The following is a 23699-nucleotide window of genomic DNA, read 5'->3' on the forward strand; positions in this document are numbered from 1 at the left end:
AGAAGTTTATGTTCCAGGGTTTCAGTTTACAAAAGAGAATAGAGAATGATCTTGGAAGAAAAGTATCCCGATGCAAAAAAAGAAAACGAGTTTAAATGGAATGTAGGAAAAAAAACAGTAGAAAATACCACTGAAAGTCACTTTTTCTATTGTAAAAACACTTTTTTTTCTATTTAAGGTCCGTGCACCTTTTTCATAGCCAAATTCAAGCACTATTTAAGGTCTTTCAAAGCCAATTTTCTAATTTTCTCCAGAACCTTAAAAAAATCAAATGTAAATCATGTATTCTGCAGAGCCACAGATATAAAGTGGCTTGCGAAACTATTTGGCCCCTTTGAACTCTTCCATAAAGGCCAGATTTGTGTAGTATACGACCGATTGTTGTCCTATGGACAGATTTTCCCACCTCAGCTGTAGGCCTCTGCAGTTCATCCAGAGTGATCATGTTCAGTTTTCTCCTTGTATGAGCTGAAAGTTTAGGGGGACGGCCCGATCTTGGTACATTTGCAGTGGTCTGATACTCCTTCCATTTCAATATTACTGCATGCACAGTGCTCCTTGGGATGTTTAAAGCTTGGGAAATCTTTTTGTATCCAAATACAGCTTTAAACTTCTCCACGACAGTATCCCGGACCTGCCTGGTGTGTTCCTCGTTCTTCATGATGCTCTCCGCGCTTTGAACAGACGTCTGAGACTATCATAGTGCAGGTGCAGGGCAGTGCATTTATACAGAGATTTAATTACACACAGGTGGATTCCATTTATCACCGTTAGTCATTTAGATAAACATTGAATCATTCAGAGATCCTCACTGAACTTCTGGACAGAGTTTGCTGCAGTGAAAGTAAAGGGGCTGTATAATTTTGCACACCCACTTTTTTGTTTTTTATTTCTTTAAAAAGTTAAAAATGTCCAATAAAGTGTGTTGTACTTCATGATTGTGTCCAACTTATTGTTGATGGTTGACAAGAAATTAGTTCTTTATCTTTATGTTTGAAGTCTGAAATGTGGCAAAAGTTCAAGGGGGGCAAATAGTTTCGCAAACCACTATATATCTGCTATTTACATATGCGATTTTTAATCTTGCGTGTACATTTATCAATACATATGATTTGTAGATCTTAAGTAAATCCCTGATTTTTTTTTTTTTTGATAAAGGTGTTGGGTGAAAAATGGTTATTATGTAGCTCACATTTTCAGTTGCAGGAAGTTTTGCCCATTACAATTTACCACTGGAAAATTCTACCTTTGTTTATGTACATATCCCATAATAAATGTCCATAACTAATACCTAATCCTTGCACTAAAATACACATTTCCTAGTACCCTGTTAAGGCAAAACATGCACCTACTGTATCTTCTTGAGCACAACCCGTAGGGGGCGATGACGCTTTAAAGGACAGTGCTGTACAAACAAATGCCAGGTGCAAATAAACACTAGGAAAGAAGAAATGCATGTGGCTTCATTTTGAAGCAGACCTGTTAAGAAACAGCAACAATTCCAAGCTTCAACAAACACATCACCCATAATTCCTGTACTTTTCAACCCTTGAAAACAGAGCATTAAAATTCAAGCGTTTTCAAGGATTTCAGGCAACCTTAAAAACGCTGTGTATTGTGGTTATATTGCATTTATTATTAGATTAATTGACAATTTGAAATGCTGTCAACAATAATGTCGTACGCCCCAAAATAATATTCACAACAGTGGTGCCTTGAATGAATGCATTTATATAGCGCTTCTTAAGTCAATGAAGACCTCCCATAGCGCTTTACAATGTGCTTCACACTTTCCCTTTTACACTAACTAACCAATAGCAGCGTCAGCCATGCAAGGTAACTACCTGCTATCTGGGGCATTAGGGATTTAGTGTCTTGCCCAAGGACACTTCAACATATAACACGGAGGAGCCGGCTATCGAACCTGCGACCTCTTGATCCCAAGACGAGCAAAGAGAACCATAAAGGTGAATCAAACAACCAATACTCCTTTGTAGAATTAACCTTAAAAGGACAGTGTGTATTATTCGATCACTGTATGGTGTTGTGCTAAAAAGCACAACGAATAATAAAAACTATGAAGACTCACAGCGACCAAATCTCATCATATTCTCATTTTTCTTGCCCATATTTTTTACAGCTTCTGTGTACCCGTAGCAGCAAGATGACAGACAATCATATCAGCCCGCTTTAGGTGAGGCTCACGTTATATAAAATAAATGCAAATTTTATGGCCTACTAGTATTTTAAAAATATGATAGTTCATTTATTTTTGATTATTATATACATCAATATTGTTTTGTGAATGAACTTTGTTAAGGCACTAAATATTACGCACTGTCCCTTTAAAAGAAATATGAATGCTCAAGACAGGCTAGGATACCCGTCAACTTTCGTAACGGAATTGTAAAATAAAAAACTTGTTTTTTCGGTTAGAACAACCTCATCTTGTCCATTTGGTGTCAGGACCAGAAGGGAAACAGGACCCAATTGCGTTACGTTTCTCACAAGTTTTATTGAAGGGAAGAGGAAGGGCTGCGCCCACGATCCGGTGTTCGGTGGGCGTGGGAAGCAAGTCGCTCTCGTACTTGGATTGTGATCTGAACACGGAAGTGGATCTTCTGTAGCGAGCGATGGCGGTGTCAGGGCCGGAAAAACGGGTCGGCAGTCGGGACTGTGAGAGCAAGACGTGGTCGGGGTCGGAAGCCAGAACGGGAGAGTAGACGTAGTCGGGACCAAAAAGAGGTCATAAGCCGGGACGGGAAAACAGACGTGGCCAGGAATAAAACAGGTCTTAGCCAGAGTAAGAGGATAGCAAAAACGGGACAGGTGGGAGTCAGGGTCGAAAAAGGCTTGCCTAGTGTTCACTGAGGTTCACAGACGGACTGACAACAGGGGATTGACAGGAGTGAGTTCAAATAGCGACAGGTAGCCAATCAGAACCCGCGGCGGGTGGCGCAAAATGAGCGAGCTAAGCTGAGACACATCAGTAATCATGACATTTGGATTGAATCCCGATAGACTCGTAACAAAAATATCAAACGACATCGTAGATTGCTAAAATTGTGGCGGTACACACGAAAAAGAATCAAAGTGTGAATATTTGAACCCAAACTGTGAAGCAACACAGGTAGATCGAAAAAAAACAAAACACGTTTTATGCAAAGACTTTATTATAAATGTCTGACAAAAAAATGGCGAGTCTGCATTAATGCACATATAAAAATGACTGTTAACCAAAGCTTGGTGAGTACTGTAATGCTATGCTGAAATGATTTGCTCAAGGCACCACTGTACAGATAACAACCGACCGCCTATGCTTAACAGTTTTCAGGTTCTTGACATTTTGCATGATATATGGGAAGATGGATGACTCCGAAAGCAGCAATGTACCTGTCTTAGAAAATAACACCAGATGGGGGCTTTGAGTTGGGTGCGCCATTATACGGTTGTGATCTTCTTGTCCTTGCTGGCCTGCTTGATGGCAGCCTGCTCGCACACAATCTCCTTGAGACGCTGCAAACGCGTGTTTTGGATGCTGAGGTCGCCCACGCCTGTCTGACTGCGGTGGAGCAGCGATAGAGCATTGATGTACTCCAGTTCCGTGTAGCGTACACCTTGGTCCACCACCAGGTGAAGAAGCTCATCTGCAGTGTTATACAGCATCTCGTAGTACTGCCTAAACGGGACAAAGAAAGTAAAATAAAAGTGTCTTTTGTCAAAGAGCCTGAAGATTTGGGTTTTCAAAGGTATACTTGAATAGAAGGTATTCTCAAAGATGACCCATCTAACTTGTTTCCTCTAGAGCTGTGAGAACATTGGGGTGAAGGCCAGGGTGAAGTGAATCATGTGCTATGAGGTCCAAGCAGAATTCAAAGAGAACAATTTTGATTGGATTTTGCCAAGTTTTTTTAATGTACTTTATCCATCCATCCATCATTTTCTGCGCCGCTTATCCTCAGTAGGGTCGCGGGGGTTTTGGAACCCATCCCAGCAAACTTCAGGCAGTGGGCAGGTGAGCTGGTTGCCAGCCAGTTACAGGGGACACAGACATTCACACCTATGGACAATTTGGACCAGCTAATTAACCTGACATGCATGTTTTTGGATCACATGGGCCACAAGGGTCACATGGCAGAAAAACTGGCGTGCCTGGATAAAACCCATGCAGGCACAGGGAGAATGTGCAAACTCCACATGGTAGCTGGACCTGACCCCTGAACCTCCGCACTGTGGGGTTGCCAACCACCCAGCCGCTGTGCCTCCCTGAATGTGCTTTAAATGTAAAATAATTTTCTGAACTGCATATTGAGTCAGGGATTTTACCTAAGATGTCACAGCCAGGAAAGGAAACAACAGATTATGAAAAATAAGTTGAGTTAGCATTAAACTAGCATAATTTAAAATAAATAAGCATTTGAGGAAAAGTTATAGGTTTGTATCACGCACTGGGATGTTATTTTTTCAATATTTTTTGGCAGTATATTTGAAGTTGTATTGTTTACCATCTAAACTAAGTTGAGTTTGGTTGAACCATCTCGGGCAGAGGTCAGGAATGATAAAAAGTGGATGTCACACTTGAGTGTTCTGATGCATCTCATTGGCTAAAAACACAGAAAAAATCCTACTGATCTCAGGCCCCGGTGCTGTGGAATGCTCTGACCCTGAGATTCGATCTGCAACCTCAGTGGAACTGTTTAAATCTAGGCTGAAAACACACTTCTATTTTATAGCTTATAAATGACCTATATTTCATGTTGATGATAACTGTGTATTAATTGTTATATCAACATCCATTGCAGCTTGGTCATCCTGGAAGGGGGATTACCCCATGTGCATTCCCTTCTCAAGGTTTCTTCATTTTCCTCACTTTGAGGTTTTTGAGTTTTTCCTTGCCCTCATGTAGGTTTTAGATCAGGGGATGGTGTCATAATAGTCTATAGTTTGCAATAATCTGTAGCCTGTGCAGCCCTTTGAGACTCCTTGTGATTAAGAGCGTCACAAATAAACATGACTTACCAGCCTTAAAGGTAGAAAAGTTCTACAGCCACTAATGTTGCACTCCCGTCCTCAAGGCATTAAAATAGTGAATTTTATCTCCCAGGCGGATATACTCATGAAAAGATCCCACTTGGCTCACGGGCCTTACGTTCCCAACCCCTGATCGAGGTTTTAGATTCAACCTTAATTAATCCTTAACGAGTCTTAAATTTGGGGCAGCACGGCAGCGCAGTGATTAGCGCGTGATTTCGGAGGTCATGAGATCGAACCTTCCTGTGTGGAGTTTGCATGTCCTCTCCATGCTTGCGTGGGTATCCTCCGAGCCGGTCCAAATTGTCCCTAGGTGTGAATGGGCGAGTGAGTTATCCGTCTCTGTGACCTGCGACTGGCTGGCCACCAGTTCAGGGTGTCCCCTGCCCACTGCCCGAAGAAAGCTGGGATGGGCTCCAGCACCCCCGCGACCCTACTGAGGATAAGCGGTGTCTTAAATATGATACCCCCTAAATCAAAGCAAAAAAACAGGCAAAACATGAATAACACTAAGAGTAATTTTTGAAATGCAAAGGCAGCACTGTTAACACCTGCGTCCAAAAGTCCGCCAAATGTTTATTAGCAACCCACAAGAGAGCTTACCGTGCGTCCCATTGGTGTTATTTACATCACGATCCAATTAAACCTCCCCCCTCCCATATCCAATAACCCCCGCTGGGTTTACAAAGAATATAAAGTCACTTTACAATGTGCGAACGCCGCAGAGCTTAAGTGTGAAGAAGAAAAAGCAGCGAGCGATCACAATTCATTTGCAGCCGTGGTAATGAATGACTGAGGAGGCCATTACAGGCTGCCTCTGTCAGCGACTTTGCAGTCACACATTAGTTAGCCAGGGAGGCGAGCGAAAAGGGGGCGATGAGGACGGATGGATGGTGTAGGACGACAGTTATCCTTTTCATCAGGCGTGACCACAACATCCGACTGGGCGAACCGATCCGCTTTGTCCCAGCCCCTGGGTGCCTCCGTGAAGAGCTATAAAACCAGCTTCTCCATGAGGGATTTAAACATCTTAGTTTGCAAGACAACTCGCTAAAAGGGTAAATGGTAAATGTTCTGCATTTATGTAGCGCTTTTCAAGTCAATGAAGATATCCCAAAGCGCTTTACAAATGCTTCACACTTACCCATTAACACACACACTAACAAACCAATAGCGGCCATGCAGCCGTGCAAGGCAACTACCTGGGGGCATTAGGGATTCAGTGTCATGCCCAAGGACACTTCGACATATAACACAGATGAGCCGGGAATCGATCCCAAGACGGGCGCTCTACCTACCTCCTGAGCTAATGCCGCCCCAAGATGTTGAGTTGAATAAGAAATCTCTAAAGGTAATTTCAAATTCCTAAATATGCAAAATGTGATGAATAGTACATGGTTTGTGTGTAGAAATATTCATATTTCTTTGGTATAGGCCAATTATTTTCCAAGATAATGTATTTTAAAGACACTATGTCTTTCTCATCCTGAGCTGTGACGCTATGTAGGGAACACCGGCACCTTAGCAAACCAGCCACCATATTGGTTTATGTGTGAACTAATCAAAGAGGTTATGAATGTTTTAAGCTGAGTTTTGGTAGTTTTTGTGGAGAAAGCCTAGGCGTTGTATCGGGGACAACAAAGGGTGGGCAGCTAAAAAGAGGCTAACTAGCAAAAAAACAAACAAACATGGGGAGCTACCAACTGGGATTCAACCAGGACCGATCAACAAAAGTCAGCCACAGCCATGGCTGTACAACACGAGGCGGGCCGGCCAAAGAAATCTCAGTGAGCCGCCAGGCTAACCAGGAACCAACAATAAAAATTGGCAACGGCTACAGTGATTAACACGAAGTCGGCTGGGAATAAACCAAGGGACGCGGTGAAACTGGCGCTAACACCAGGCTAGCTGATCAAACAGCACACGGTGGGCAGCCAACGAGCGCAAACCGGGAGCAAACAAAATAGGTAAGCCCTCGGCAGCTCCGACACTAACGGTGAGCAGGCCCTGCAAAATTATACCAACAGCGACATATACGGCGAAAAACACAGAGGAAAAGCCACAATCGCCTACATTAAAAGGAGGCGAATGCAAAGAAGAAACCCACGCAGCTTTTGGAAGTTGAAACACGCAACTCGGACAAAAATCACAGGCCCCCCAAAGCAAGCAAAGTTTACATTTATCCAAGCAGGAATAAACATTATGCATTCGCTGTTCAGTAAAATTGCTGTCAGAATTGCCTCACATGTTGTGTTAATGGGATTCGTCATTTTGAAAGTGTTGCGTTTCTTCAATGACGTCGGATCACTAGAGGAAACAAGCCAGATGCGTCAACTTTGCGACTTAATTTCTCGAGTCACAGAGTATTTTACAGCATATTTGCATAACTGTAGAGAGGAACACTGCGGACATAAGCATGAAGCCTAATTGAAAAAAGAGATCTGATTGGGAATACTTATAAGTGCTATAAATTCTCCAAGCTTTTGGACAAACAGCCCAGAAGTGACACACTCTCACTGGTAGTTTGTAAACAGAAAGGCCTTCTGACAGGAAAATGGTGAAGAAAACAAAGCAGAGGTAAGGAGAAGAGGAGACACGAATACCAGGAAGGCGAGGCAGACACCCATGAAAGTGACAGAGCGCCGCAGCCCCTAAATACAAACTGTTTTATCTGTTGACACCCCAATAGCTTCTGACATGCCTGTCAGCTGTACTTATTACAAGGGGTTTTCCACCGCAGACCCGACAAAACACTTTTGGCTTGTTTGCCAGAGTGGTACACGAGGGGAGTGTATTCCTTTCCTAAAGCAGACAGGTCAGGAGCCAGTCTGTCACACGGGTGTTAGTCGGGTTGAAGGCGGTCTATGACAGCCCTTTTCAACCTGCCAACAAAGGCCACGGTGCAGGACTTTTGGAAATAATTTGATGGATCGAGGCCAGGGGCCGGATGCATTCATGCCATCAGTGTTTACACAGTGTGAATTTAACTACCATATTTTCCGCACTATCGACCATTTCACGTGACGTCACGTTGTCTTCCCTGGCAGAATGAGAGCCATGATGGATGGCAGAAGTTCCCCAGCAGATAGCAGTTGAATTGAAACAAACATCTATTACAACGGCAGATGAATATAACCACAACTTTTCACGATGGTAATTTATGGCTGCGCGTTGGGCTGTGCCAACCAGCAAAGTTTGGGCCCCGAGATTTGGAATTTTATCTTTCTGTTTTGATGAAGACAGAAGACTCAAATGATTCCAGGATTTGCTGCAAGCATTTTTCACAAGGTACGTCTGATGAATTTCTAAGCAAATTTACGTAAAGTAGGTACGAGTCACATCAGTCATTCAATATAATAAGTCAGCTAGTGGTAACATGCTAACGTTAGTGTCTTACCATTGCCATTTCTTACCACGTAGGAGTACTAATAGAAGCTGCCTTTATTGCGATTAACCAGCAATTCAAACCAGAAATCTTCTGAGTATCCTATGTACTGAGAACTGTTTTGTGCTCTACTATAAAGCTTATTACGCAGAAATGCACTGCCAAATATTCAATAGATGAAACGTGAAGTGAGCGTTCAGAACATAATGCTTCATTTCGCCAAAGTAAATACTTTTAACATGATCAAAAGGGATTTCTATACAAGGTGCTAATGCCTCGTGCTTTACTGGATACCAAGTCATTTTGGTAACTTTTGCATTTTGCGCAGGAGGTGCATTTCTCGACAAAATCGAAATGCAGAAACGCGTACCAGCTACAAAGAACTGGTAGGCATTCAACTTTCATAAGCTTTTAGATCAGCACCGGTGTATGAGGATACTCCGTTGACAATATAGTGGTGTGGATCGTGTGGACTGAAGTCAGGCAGACTGGACGATTTGTTTAGAATATGAATATGTCAGGAGGAAGGCTGTTTTGGCTCGGTAGCTAGCATTGCTAAAGCTATCGTTAGTTTCTCTAAATAGCGCTCTTTGTGCTTTCTGACTAAGTGAGCAGCCTCACCAGAGAGCTGCACAATATTTGTTTGACTAGTAATTTCCAATCGTGTTGAGTAGTATAGGTTTTGTTGTTCTCTACCGTTTACTAGCCCCGTCCACTGTTTACTACAGTTTACTACCGTCCCGTCATGGTGTCGTCACGTGCAGTGCAAAGGGTCAATAAGGCGCCCCTCAAAACTCGAATTTGGCCAGAAATCTGAAAGTATGTACCAAACAATAAGGTTGATAAGATTGGATATGCATACCTGTGTTTTACGGTGCACTTCTCTTTTTGAGCACACTCATCACAGGCCCAAATCACAATACATTGCACGCAACGGGATTTGAACCCGGGTCATAGCAGTGAGGGTGCTAACACTTTTTCACTACACTATCGATGGTACTGACACCTATCGAAATGGCCATCAGGTTCTCATTATCACATTAATTTTACTAATGATGCCAGAAACACATTTACATAGTGAACTCTGACAGTCCTTTCATTTCTTCACCTGTGCGTCAATAATGTTGTGCAAGAGAAGGTCTTTCAACAAAATACTATACAAATTATTTTGACGTAGACATTTTAAAGACAGGACCCAACCTGAGGATTGAATAAGTGTATGGATTTTAGCTCCTGAAAAAGACGAAAGTAATTCTTGCTAGGTAGGGTTGATCTTCTTTTTCTACCATGTTAAAAATTGACGTGAATTTGTATACAGTCATCCTATGTTTTTCGCGGGAGTTGCGTTCCCAATTTACAGGATCGAGTAAAAGTACTGTACTTTATAACTATTTTTTTCTTACAAATAACTTCGGTACTGTTAAATTACAATTTAAAAAAAGATCTTGCCACTTTATCGCACAACTGTAATAAACTGTTCCACACAATCCAACTTACTTTACATGCTACTTTGTCACCATCATGTGGATGATATGGAAACCTGCATTTACTTTCAGGTCGGCAACCCAAAATGTTGAGCCACATTGGAACCCAAAATAAATATGGAGACTCAAAAATTGAAAAGCCTTATATGCGCCAAAGAAAACACATACTGCATCTACATTCTAAACATTAATCATGTGTCCCGTTTGCCTTCAACAGAAATTATAAATTTTTCCATTATCATACATTTTTGAAAAAGCGCCAGGGAGCCACTAGCAAGCTTCAAAGGGCCACTTGCTAGCACCACATGTGGCTCCAGAGAAACTTAATCGGGTCAGGAAGTCCAGTTTGTTGGCAATAGAAAGCATCTTCCTCTGCCTTTTTGGTGTTTTTGTGGGTCCAGAGCGTTTTGTTGACATGATGGCTTTTATAGAAACTTTATGGAGAAAATACATTTGCATAATCATCAAACATTTTCATGTATGTGTACAACTCAGACCACAAGCACACAAGCAGACCGGTAACTGGTTACCCAATCAGAATGCCGAACACAACGCACAATGAAAATCTGCGAAGCATCGAAACTTGGATAAGTAAGCCATGCACAGAAAGGGATTACTGTCCTATACTGTCCTTTAAAAACTGATATATATAAATTGCTTTCGAACATGGCTTCTCATTACTTTTCAAGGTAAATCTCAGTGTTTAGTATGCGTAGCAAAGCACACAAGTAAGCCCGCTAACACGCTTGAAAACAGTTGCAAAGAGCTTCAAATAACTTTCACACCTCTGAAGTTGCGCCAAGAATCTAAAGAAAAACATAATTACATTGTTCCATTGCTCCTATAAAGTGTTGACATATGTTGTGAATAAACTGATAAATATGCAAAGTCCAGCGTGGCCAGTTGCCAGGCAACATCCCCTAACGTTTCGTCACATTTTATTCCCACTTTTTTGTTGAATGTGCCTGGACCGGGAATGGACTGCACACTGGCTCATGCAAAACTACAATACATTTAAAACCAACACACACAAAAATGGGAAGAAATATTTTTCACATAGCAACAACATTTGCAAGAATTAAAAGAATATTTATTTGCTATGAATTTATTTCTTTTTAAGAAAAGATATGTGTAAAGATATCAGTCATTTTTGCTGAGGAGGGACTTAATGTACTGGTGTTATCTTACTATACTTTTATTGTCTTTATACAGAACTTTAGGTTCCATTTTTTATAAAAATAAACATGACTTGACTACATAAATAAATTTGGATTCGTGTGTCTGACATAAAACGGCAAGAAAGGGCAGCCTGCAATTTTGACACTCAGCCACTTGGTGGCAATGTTTCAACATCTAACATAACGAGTGTGTGGATGTGTGTGTCATCGTGTGTTCCCCATGCGTTCTATTGTGCTCAGATCGATGCTTATTACTGTGCCCTTGTCCAGTTTTCTCCTTCTCCACGACTGGCACTCTTTCCCCACAAAGAAGCAGAAAAACAGCCTTAACAAATGAGTTGACAACCAGAGAACATGGGTACGGTCAGCATTTGGCACCCCTCAACGAGCAGTCTTACCCCCCAAAAAACAAAAAACTGTTCCCACTTAAAGGTATTCCCAAAAGAGAATGTTTTTTTTTTTCAATTAGTCACTGAACGTGTAGCGTTTCTCCCCACAATTATGTCAATATGTTGCAAAATATACCAAACACTGGGGACTTGAGAAATGTATTATAAAAGTTGACCTATCTTGCTTGTTTCCTCTAAAGCTGTGAGGTAGAGATAATGCCTAAAAAACCTGACCCAACCCAGGCCTGCCAATCATTTAACCTGATTTAGCTTGAAGTAATCCAGGTATTTCATATTCTAGGCCAGGCTTCTTTCTTGCTGACTTTTTTTCTTCAAATTATCCACCCGTCATTGTTATTTGTTTCTTTTTCTTTGTGTCACGCACCTAGAACATCGCTCTGCAGCACTCGTTTTTTTTTTTTTGAGTGTGCTCGATGCGATTCGGGAAGTGTAAACAACGCCGATTCCTAATCAACGGCAACGAGGTGGACAGAGGAGATGTCATCTGTTGTAATCAAAGACCGCAGAGGGGAGTAACAATGCGCTAATCAATCCTGGCTATGTATGCTGGCTGCACCTAAAGTGGTTTTGGTCCCCTCATCGCCAACCCCACAAAGTAATACTATGACTGTATTTTCCGCGCTATAAGGCGCACCAAACTATAAGGTACAACCTCAAAAAATAGTGTTTTCTGATAAGTCTTTTATAATATTCTTTCATATATAAGGCACACTGCACTGTAAGGCATATTGAATTAAAACAACATTAACGGCTAGGGTTGCACAGTTTTCATTAAAAAGCACCGTATTTGTACATTGATCAGTCAAACTACACTGATCACAATTGCAAAACATTGGATGCAACGGGATTTGAACCCGGATCGCAGGAGGGAGAGCGCCACATTCCATCCACTAGAAAACTGTGGATACAGACGACACCTGAAAAGGCATTGGGTATTTTCTCATCAACAGACTGTTTTGAGTGAAGGTACTATGTTATAGAACAGAGAAAGACATGAATATATGCAAAAAAGCAAGGTGAGGGAAACAACTCTTTGGTGTATCTGGGTATAAACCAGACTTTGAAGGACATTACATCAAAATATTATAAATGTTATCTTGGTATTGTTTATATAGTTTAGGTTGTTGTCAATAAATAATTTTCATCATGGCCACACCTATTCAACTATTGTCAATCACATCGAATAGTTTGAGCTGAGAAAAAGTCAAACAAATGGTTATACTCATTTGTAATCACTTTCTTTTTACTCCATTCTCTAACATTTGTATCTGGTACCGTGACTAAAATATTGTGCTAATGAGATAAAAACAAATGCTTTTTCATACATCATCTATGTCCCTAGTGGTCTGCTAGTCAGGATACACTGTCGCTGTCCATGGTGATGCAATAATGGTCAGCGATATATTGTACAAATATGTTAATTCTGCCAGTATGCTTTTCTTATTTTAGCCGTATCTAAGGTGCATGTTCAGATTTCTGGCCAATTTTGCGACTTATAGCCCGAAAATAAAGTCAGCCAAAGACCAAAATACCTGGCAAAATCGAGGTCGGATTCCCTGGACATGGTGATGTTGGTCAAGTTCTGCTGTAGCACGAAGATATTGCGGCACATCTTCTTGATACCGGACTCGCTGATCCTTTTGAAGTACTGAGCGCCGTTGATGAGAATGCAGGAGATCAGGTGGCCCAGACCTTTAGTGGAGAATCACATCAACACTGGTAAATCTCAATTTTGCGCCAATGGTGTAGTGGTATCATGCCATGTTAACAGTTTGTGCGACCGGGGTTCGATTCTCGGAAAGCACACGCTTTTAGAGCTCAATCCCCCACTAAACCTGACTGCAGGATAATAACTTATAGGCTGTAAGCCACAGCACAACACACGTTTCTTACTCAGCCTCACCTTGATGTACATTTAAAACACAAAACATAGGTACATAGTATTTTCCTTTTTGTATATGCATACTTTATTCTATTGTATTATTCTCTAACTTTATTTTATAAACACTATACAATGGGGTTGCAAAGACAATTTAACCTCATGTGAGGTCCCTTCTCAAGGTTTCTTCATTTTCTTCATGTTGAGGTTTTTGAATTTTTCCTTGCCCCGATGTAGGTTTTAGATCAGGGGATGGTGCAATAATAGTCTGTGGTTTGCAATAATCTGTGGTCTGTGCAGCCCTTTGAGACTCTTTTTGATTAAGGGCGTCACAAATAAACATGACATGACTTAATTGGCATTTTCTGTTAATGACAAAAAGGCAATCTTGACCCAAAACAAACAACAACTGATCAGAGGAGAAAATAGACATGGAAGTATTTTGATCAAAAGTAAATATTTGACCACTGGATCTCGCTCTATTGTGCATTGCAACAGAAAACAAGTGCTACAAAGCACAAGGAAGAATACAAACTATGGAAGACTCAGAGTGAACAAATTTCACAATTTTTCTTGTCATATTTTTGCCATCCGTTCACAAGTTTTTGTTTTTTTGGGGGCGACACATAGAAGATGCTGGACAATCGTGTCAGTTTTTTCTAGGTGAGCCTCGTTTTATGTAAAAAAACAAAAAAACTTTCTCGACTTATGAGTGTTCAAAAAATGCATGTTGATATGACTTATATATTTTATATATTTTTACTTCCTCACATTAATATTGTTTGTTTTAATAAACTTAGTGGACTGGACTTTTTGCATGTTTTTTGTTACGACTACTATTTCATATGGATGTTGACTGTTTACTGTCTGATGATGCCCTTGCAACATTTACTGCAGCCTGGTCACCATGGAAGGTGGTTTACATCATGTGTAACAGTGTCTAAAAATGTTTCTTACATTACCACATACTAAGGTATTTTATTTCAATTTCAATTTTTTTACTATTATTTTTTAGTTATTTCTTGCCCTCATGTAGGTTTCAGATCAAGGGATGTTGGAATGCTGGTCCTTTGTGAATTTTTGTGATTAAGGGCTTCAAGTCAAGTCAAGTCATGTTTATTTGTGACACCCTTATCACAAAGAGTCTCAAAGGGCTGCACAGACCACAGATTATTGCATACCACAGACTATTATGACAACATCCCCTGATCTAAAACCTACATAAGGGGAAATAATACACAGATGTTGTCAACATAAAATACTGTATACGTTATTCATATGCTATATAATAAAAAGGTGTTTTAAGCTCAGATTTAAACATTTCCACTGAGGATGCAGATCAAATCTCAGGGGGAAGAGCATTCCACAGCAATGGGGCCCAAATGGAGAGCGCTCTCGAACCTGCGGATCTCTTCTTGGCTCTTGGGATCACTAGTAGACCATCATTCACCAATACATATGACTTCACTTAATAATATTCATTGTCCATTTAACAGCATTTTTTGGAAATGTTTTAGATTTAATTATTTAGTTTTTTAGATTAGGCATTTTAGATATTAGAATACTTAAGCTGACTGCTAAGTTGCAGTGAATTGTCCTTGCTTTGGCTCCTGTGGGAGGCTAAGACACTGTAACACATAGTTATAACATATAACATTTAGATAAAACAGACGTCTTCCGCGCTATGCTGAAAAAAGCTCTACAGCTGTGTATTCAATTTTCCTGGCATCCAGTGAATAGTTAAACCAGTATATGCAGTTTTTTATTTCTAGTATAGCAAGCATGTAGGATAGGGGGCGGCAGTGGCTCAGGAGGTAGAGCGATTGTCTTGGGATCAAGGGATCCCTGTTCAAATCCCGGCTCGTCCGTGTTACATGTCGAAGTGTTGGGTAAGACACTGAACCCCTAATACCCCCAATAAGTAGGTTAGCGCCTTACATGGCTGCAAGGCCGCTATTGGTAAATGTGAATAATAATAATATCATTATTATTATTATAATAATAATTTCCTTGTATTGTCATTCTGTGTAACAATGTACACAGAACGAAATGTCGATTGCACCTGACCCGTTGTAGCGAGCCCATGCAGCCGCAGCCAACAGAGGGCGCCGCCGACCACTTTTTAAGTCTTAGGAATGACTCGGCCGGGGCGCGAACCACCGACCTCCCAGTCTCAAAGCGGGCGCCTTACCATCTAGGCTACTGAGCTGGTAAGCACATTGTAAAGCGCTTTGGGAAGTCATTGACTTGAAAAGCGCCATATAAATGCAGATCATTTAACTTCATTTCATTTTCATGAAAAAAAGGTTAAGGTTCAGGTCAAACCTTAAGTTTCTAAAAAGGAAGAAAAAAATTTGTCCCCATGTTTACCTTCAAAGATGTACTGGAACTTGTGCTGCTGCAGGGCAGCCCCCATTGCCTCCTCGATGGCCGAAATGTCCTTATTGAGTTTTACCACCAGTGGGTCGTAGTCCATGCTCTCCACGTTAGCTACAATGGCGTAGTTGCCCTGCTTGGTCAGTGGGATGAGGTAGTGAAAGCAGTGCACCCTGCAAAAAAAAAAAAAAAACAGGCCTATACTTAAAATCCAAATAACCACATATTTCACAAGCAGATTATGTTTTCGCGACACTCATCCCAGCTGGGTGCTATTCAACGGTGAAATATGATTAGGAGTTGAAACGCGGCGCGCAACAAGATTTCTGTAAACACAGAGCCGGGAGCATTAAAAACACAAAAGCGCCTTCCAGGAGCAAACTATTTGGTTCAAAAGTATTTAATTGCAGGAGACTGCAGAGCTAAACAAAGGTTTGGGCTCAGCGAATGCGACTTAATTCCTTTTTCATTTGATCTGCTTCGGTTCAAGTGAGCCGACTATGGCTTCACAGCACTGCCGGAGGGGTCACTTTTGGAGTAACACATTTTGCCTGTAAATACAGCCAATCAATAATAGGAACTTACAGAGGATGTGGTTGGAAGGTTAATTATCTGACAGGGTACATGTAAATTATTGATTGTAATATTTTGCTGAAAGTTCAAGGATCAAGAATCCAGTTTGCCCATATCCAAAGGCATCTCATTGAAAGCGACCTATAGTGAATTTTTGCCCAAAGTTAAAAGCACAGACAATTACAAAATATGGAAGTATCTAATCTAATACATGTAATCCAAATCTATCTATACAATGTAAATCTATGTGTGTGTGTTTACACTGCAGCAAAATTAAAACATTTTTTACAAACGTGACAGACGTATTTACAAACGTATCCGATCTGTTAAAATCCATCTGAACAGAACAGATCTGATTTTTTCAAACCAGACCCAGAACACTTTCATATTTGGTCCTATAACCGATAGTTAAATATATCTTATTATTATTTCATAGATTTGATCAAATCGTCAATGACACACATTAGAATAAAATGTACTGAAGAATTAATATTTGTCTAGAGAGCGGGTTTAGCAGTTTTGTTGAATTTGGTCTTAAAATATATGCCGTGGCTCTGTCAACATTTTTTATTTTTATATATTTCTTCAAAAAGGTCAAAATGGTTCTCGACCCACGCACTAGACCATTAGGGATACCAATGAAACATGAAAAGGCGTTGGAAAACAGAAAGTGGTTAAAAATCATTATAATGGTTGTTTCACTTTTTCCCAGCTCAAACTAAGCATTGTAAGTGACAAAGGTTTTGAATATGTGCGGCTATCATTTTATTAGTATCTTTGATGACCATATTACTTCCCACAATGCCTTTCTTTTTATTCAGTTTAGACTAATCAAATTATTTCCCACAATGCCTTTCTCTTCATTCAGTACAGAATCTCAATGCCTTTTCATGCGGCGTATGTATCCCTGGTAGTCTAGTAGATGAGATACGCCGCGATCTGGGTTTGATTCTTATTGCATCCAAAGTAATGCAATTGTGTTTATTTTCTGACTTCAATTCACAAATACGGTACTTTTTTGTGCAACCCTAGCTCTTTCAGTAGTTTTGATTCCACGTGTCTTATCGTCAACACCATATATATAAAAATATACCACAAAAGACTGCGTCTCATAGTGCAAAAAATACGTTACTTTTGTAGCAAAAACAAAATAAAAAGATCTAATCCTTACAGCAAAGATTCCTAAAGTTGCTTACATTGAAAAACAATGCATTGGATTACCCTGCCATGACCTGCGCTCATCTCACACCCTGCATGCTCTTTCTTCTTCACAGCTTCATTTAACTGGTACAACTATCGGGGGAAATTCTGCGGATGAGGGGAGCCAATGGAGTGTGGCGTATTGCAGAATACGTGCCTGGGGGACGTTTTTTCCCTCTCCCTTTTCCGGACCAGAAAGCATAAACAACATTGCGTAAGTTGCAAGAAGTGGGTTGATGGTGGGCTATTAAGGACTTGGGGGCTTGATAAGGGGGGAGAAGGGTTATGGTGTGGCAAATTAACTTGGATATTATAGGAGATTGAAAACACCTACACTGTATGGTACAAATAATTGGTTCCATCTACAGAAACGGGAGGAAAAAAAACGTAGGTTGTTCTTAGGTTCCAATCTAAAAGTTTTGTCATTAACGTCGTAAAAGTTTTGTCATGCAAGTTTGACAAAAAGTAAATGACCTATCACAAATTTGTGAAAATACCATAATTTCCGTACTATAAGGCGCGCCGAATTATAAAGCGCACCACTAAAAAATAAGTCTTTCGTGATATTTAGTTTTACACCAGTGTTTCTCAAATAGTGGAGGTGGAGTTTGACTTTGGGGCAGCAAGGCAGTGGTTAGCGCATGTGCGGCACAGTTCTGAGGTCATGGGATCAAATCTCCTGTGTGGAGTTTGCATGTTCTCCCCGTGCTTGCGTGGGTTTCCTCCGGGCACTCCGGTTTCCTCCCCCATTCCAAAAACATGCTTGTCAGGTTAATTGGCCGGTCCAAATTGTCCCTAGGTGTGAATGAGCGGAGTTCAAGGAGCACCTGCACTTTGCACGTAGCAAAGAGTAGGAAGTGCAAACAGTCCTTTAAGTTAAACCATGAAAAATATTTAACAGGGATGAGAAAACAGGCAGAGATAAGGTATCCCGAAAGCCAAAATAAAGAAATATAAATTGTGTGCCTGGCTTCAAGACCATTGTTCTTACTTTGTCTAAAAATGTTGGCAGCGGAGAGCATGCAGCCAAATAAATCAACGTCTTGTTCAACTAGCAGCGCAGAAAGGGTTAAATCTTGATTCCTGCCCGAGCGCAGGAACAGAGGACTTAGGTATTGCCTGTGGCTTTACCCAATTTTTTTTTGTGCAATGTCTTTTTTATGTAATTTTATGATTTGGTCCACAACAATGCCGACCTCTAAGCCTGTGCTTTATTATTTTTTTGTAAATTGGTCCATAGATCTTTATTTTTTTATTCTGTGATATATTAATAAGGATACGGTCTTATGCAGAGGTGTAAAGTTTTATAGACAAATGAGTCTATATTTAGTTGCACAGAGGGGGTATTGGATTGTTGGGGGTTGGGTGTCCCTTAGAGGTTTTCTTCTTCCTTGGGGGGGGCATGACAGAAAATAATTGAGTAGCCCCTGTGCACACAAACTGTTGTGCTCCTGTATCAGCTTATTGAGGTCTATTTCATCCATCTTAGGACCCTTTGGAAGGAGCCGTACATTTTAGCGCTTCATCTGTTTAATAATCGTGGCGATCGAAGATGTACATTACAATAATATAATTTATATAATCATATTTGGCATTTGGATTCTATGTAAACCAAGTCACACATTTAATTTTTCCATATTTTGCTTAACATATTTCTGTTCCTCGTCCTTTCTGTTATATTCTACTAGTTATTTTGTTGTAGTTGTTGTGCTCTGTACAGCCCTTTGAGACTTTTTGTGATAAAGGGCTATACAAATATATAAGACTGGACTTGACAAACCTGACTTCCAGATGCAGCGTGAGAAGGCAGCGGTTGCCAATGTCTTGGAAGCCCCTGCAAAGGTCAGAGAGAGTCTGCAGGATTTGCTCCCGGCTGCGCTCGCTGTCGCCCATGGCTTGGCTGTCGGACGAGCACAGAGACAAACCTGCGTGGAGAGGAAACACCGGTGAGTGTTCTTTGCCACCTTTGATTGGCGCTCAACTTCACAATTTGTCCTTCAGCTCGCCTTTGCACTTGTGCCGGTGGCCGATTGTGCTGAGGCAGCAGGGAGTGCGTGGCAGCGCACTGCGGCACCGGATCCACGCAAAAGGTCTTATGTGAGTGTTTGGAAAAAAGGTGCACAGAGAGTTTCGAAGCTCTATGTGCTGTAATGATTCGTAGATGTTGTCGACACAAATCGAAAATATAAATAATTGACGATGAATTCCATTGTCGACTATTGTCGCCAGACACGATTTTCCAACAGGGTGCGGAGAGTCGCTCATGCACATTAGCCTGTCTGTTTCAATAACATACAGAAATGACACCCTCACCATCAAGTACGCGTAAGAAAACTTCTAAAGTTTGGAGGAATTTTAGCCTGGATACGACCCTAAAACATACGACTTGCTAAGTTTGCAAAGGACACCTTGCGTATCATGGCAGTACCTTGGTGATGAATAAACAGTTAAAGATCGCGTCAGACATTTGAACAAAAGAGTCCGACTCGCCTCGATAGATTTCAAGGAAATATCCAGTCAATACTGTTATAACGTTGTAAATTTTAAGGCATATATTTTGTCATGAAAAAAAAGTCGAGAGTTATGCTGGACCTTGCTTGACAAACCTATTAAAAATCAAATGCATGTCGTATGAAGAACAAACGTCAGTTATAAAAACGATAAAAAGTTAAAACTGTTTGATTTCAAACTGTTGAAAATTGTTTAGTACTTTGCAGTTTATAGAAATGAGTGGAGAGGTGTTGTAAAAGGATAGTGGGATATGACGCAGCAGAGGTAAACCAGTGAAAGCTGTCGGGCCCTGCTGTTGGACAGAAGAGTGTGTTATGTCACCCTGACCCGAGTGACATGTCCGCTTTCTTGCGTCCCGTTTCAACTGGAGGGACGAAAGCGTGACCAACTTGGGTGCTGAGGTGCTTAACTTGTTTGGGTGTTTGGGCATTTGGGTTGGCCATGGTCCAAACATTTCTCTGTGTGTTTTTTTTTTAAATTTTCTCTGTTTTTGTCTACCTGTCGGTCACCCCTCTCGAGGGATATGACCAGGGTAGATAGACTTTGCAGTTGACAATTAATGTACTTCACAAAATGCACATTTTTTTCTTTTGTCTGCTGCCCTACAGCTGCTAATGAGCCTGTTCTTGGTTCACAAGGTTAACTAATGTTTACCTGATTGTAATGTATTATTAATTCGTCTGTTCCTAAAAAATGGGATTTATGTCTCTTTGTACAAATCCACAGTGTGTAGAAAAAATATGTATTTGTCACTGTACCAATATTTTTCATGTTTACTATCATTTGCTTAATGATGATATCAACTTCATGTTAAATTTAATAACAACCTGATCGTTCTAGAGCTCAGGCGATTATATTTTTGATCAATCGAAAATTCAAATTATTTTTTTTCCTCTTCCTCTTTATTCAAATATTAACATTTTGTACGGATTGAAAAACTGCACAGAAGAACAGAATATTGTAAAATATATAACTGTGTTTGTCATATAGCTTAACATTATACAAAAAATACATGCAATCATATGCTATACACCTGAAAATATGTAAAATACCTTTTTTATAAAGTGCAAAAAAAAAAAGGCGTCATCGGAATAGAATGTGAGTACTTTGTTGGGTTAAGAGTACCTCGTTCATAAAAATATGGTGTTGAGTCGCCCTCTGCTGGATCAAAGTGGCACTACAAATATGTCCTCTCTACTTAGTCAAGTCAGCTTTATTTGCATAGCCCTTAATAACAAGGAGTCTCAAAGCACAGACCACAGATTATCGCAAACTACAGACTATTATTACACCATCAGCATGAGGGCCAGGAAAAACTCAAAAACCTCAACATGAGGTAAATAAAGAAACCTTAAGAAGAGACCACACATGAGGTCATTCCTTTTCAGGATATAAATGTGCTTAAAGCCTACATTTAAACACTTCCACTAATGTTACAAATCAAATATCAGGGGGCAGAGCATGCCACAGCACCGGAGCCAGAATGCAGAACACTCTCGAACCTAGGGATTTCTCGCATAAAAATTCAATGCTCTCTTATTTACATTGAATCAAAGAGCTGAGTGGTACGTAAATCGCGCGGCACAATGAATCGATGATGAAATTCCTTGCCAATGCTTTTAATAATCAATTTTAATTGATTTTTATTGATTTGTAGTTGCAGCCCTATATTATTAAACTAATCGTTTCAAAGGTCTGTGAACAGGCAACTATTAAAATATTTGTTAGCTGCACCCTTATCGATAAGTGTGTGTAAATGCATCCCAGTGTAGATTAATGGCTTTAAATCTCCGAACAGGGAATGGAAGTAGAAGGGGGACGGGAAAATGGGGGAGAAATTGGCCCCGTCACTCATATGTAAGTCTATTTGGTCAATGAGGCGAGAGGGCGCGATGTCGAAGTGGAAAATGCAGGGGTCGCCGATCGATGTGCTGCAGTCGACTCCCCTGGCTGCAACTCTTGACGCCTGTGCGAAGGTCACACATGAATGCTGGCCAGCGCACATACAGAGGCACCCGGCAACCTCCACAAGAATTGGATAGGAAAAATATAATAGTTTTGTTTTTTTTCTCACCCACTTTTTTCACCTGCACATTCCAGATAACATTATGAGGCAGACTTAAAGTAAAAAATCCCTATCAAGCACATATTGATTTTAAAAATATCAGGAAGGGGGCAGGATTATTATTCCAAAAGTTTGATTTTAAAATTGTGTAGTGTATTGTGCACATCCCCAAGAACTATTCTTGTAAAATTTTTGTCATACATAAGGCGCACCGGACTATAGGAACTGAGAATAATAGTGCAATGATTAATCAGTCGAAAAGTGTCGCTGATTAAAACCACAACACATGGTTAGTAACAGGAATCGAAACCCATTCGCGGCGGTGAGGGCGCCGACACTTCACTACTAGAATACCGGTGGTATAGATGACGTATGAAAAAGCATTGGATCTCATCACACGATGACACTATTTTGACTCATTGTGTTGAAAACACGGATTTGCCTAGAGCAGTGTTTTTCAACTTTTTTTGAGCCAGGGCATGTTTTATACATAGGAAAAATTTAGCAGTACACCACTGAACAGTATGTTTAGTTACAATATAATTTATAATACCCCCAGTTTTTACACTTGACAAAGACATAATATTTGAAGAAAATTATTCAGAAATGTTTTATAAAATTTTAAATTTTCAAAAGTGACACTGGATAATTTCTCACGGCACACCTGATGATCTCTCACAGCACACTAGTGTGTCGCGGGACAGTGGTTGAAAATCACTGGCCTAGTGAATTCTGACAGGATAAACAGTCTCACCACTTCCTCAACCTGTCCGTCAATAATCTCTACATATGTATATGTACGTGAAAGATTGCTGGGTTTCTCACGTGGTGCCCGCGGGCACCATGTATCCCCCTAAAATACCCACGGCAGCCCACGGACAGACTCTGAAGATAGCTCACCGGTGATAGGTCATTACAATTTTCTATCTATCTACCTTGGTCATATCCCTATAGAGGGGTGACCAACAGCAAGACAAACACATACAATAACACAGAAAATAAAAAACGGAAAAAAATAGCAAAAAACACACACAAAAATTCGGCACCCAAGTTGGTCATGCTTTCGTCCCTCCAAATAAAACGGGACACAAGAAAGCGACTATGTCACTCGGCTCGGGGTGACACAACACACTCTTTTGTTCAACAGCAGGGCCCGACAGCTTTCACTGGTTTACCCCTGCCGCATCATACAGGTGCCCTGCCCATCCCTTAGAACGCCTCAAAACATCCCACTATCCTTTTACAACACCTCTCCACTCCAATTTTCTAGTATATTTAATTTCTAACTGACATGTGGTTGACTTAACTTCTACTAATTACATCCTGGTAATAACATAGTAAGAAGATAGTAACATAATTTTATTTTAGAAATGTATATCAAAATGGCAGCCCTACATGCCAATCAGTAAAATAAAGTAGAGCACAGTTGTGGGCAAAAAGGCAAACATGGCAGGCGGTTTGTATCGACAGAGAAGATAAAGTATTTGTCATTTTGCAAAGAAGATATTGCTGGTTAATGAACTGGTCCAGCTTTGTTTTGGTTCATTGAACCCACCGCGGTGCCGCAGCGGCAAAGCAAGTGGAGATATCTCTTTGCATCCCGTGGC

At 40.6% G+C, this 23699-nt stretch overlaps 1 protein-coding gene across 1 annotated transcript in view; it reads right to left on the reverse strand.

Annotated features, from left to right (window-relative positions):
• Positions 1-1615: 1615 nt before the first annotated feature.
• Positions 1616-23699, reverse strand: part of exoc4 (exocyst complex component 4) — a 129861-nt gene continuing 107777 nt past the window's right edge. Inside the window, exons 17-20 of the mRNA XM_088348234.1 lie at positions 19297-19441; positions 15738-15916; positions 13021-13180; positions 1616-3679 (exon numbers count right to left, since the gene is read on the reverse strand). Coding sequence (XP_088204360.1) covers positions 3442-3679; positions 13021-13180; positions 15738-15916; positions 19297-19441 — 722 coding nt within the window. The 3' untranslated portion in view covers positions 1616-3441. The remainder of the gene's footprint in view (positions 3680-13020; positions 13181-15737; positions 15917-19296; positions 19442-23699) is intronic.

Source organism: Urocampus carinirostris, chromosome 11, assembly GCF_059441175.1.
Source record: "Urocampus carinirostris isolate Australia breed hairy pipefish chromosome 11, RoL_Ucar_1.0, whole genome shotgun sequence".
Classification (NCBI taxonomy): domain Eukaryota; kingdom Metazoa; phylum Chordata; class Actinopteri; order Syngnathiformes; family Syngnathidae; genus Urocampus; species Urocampus carinirostris.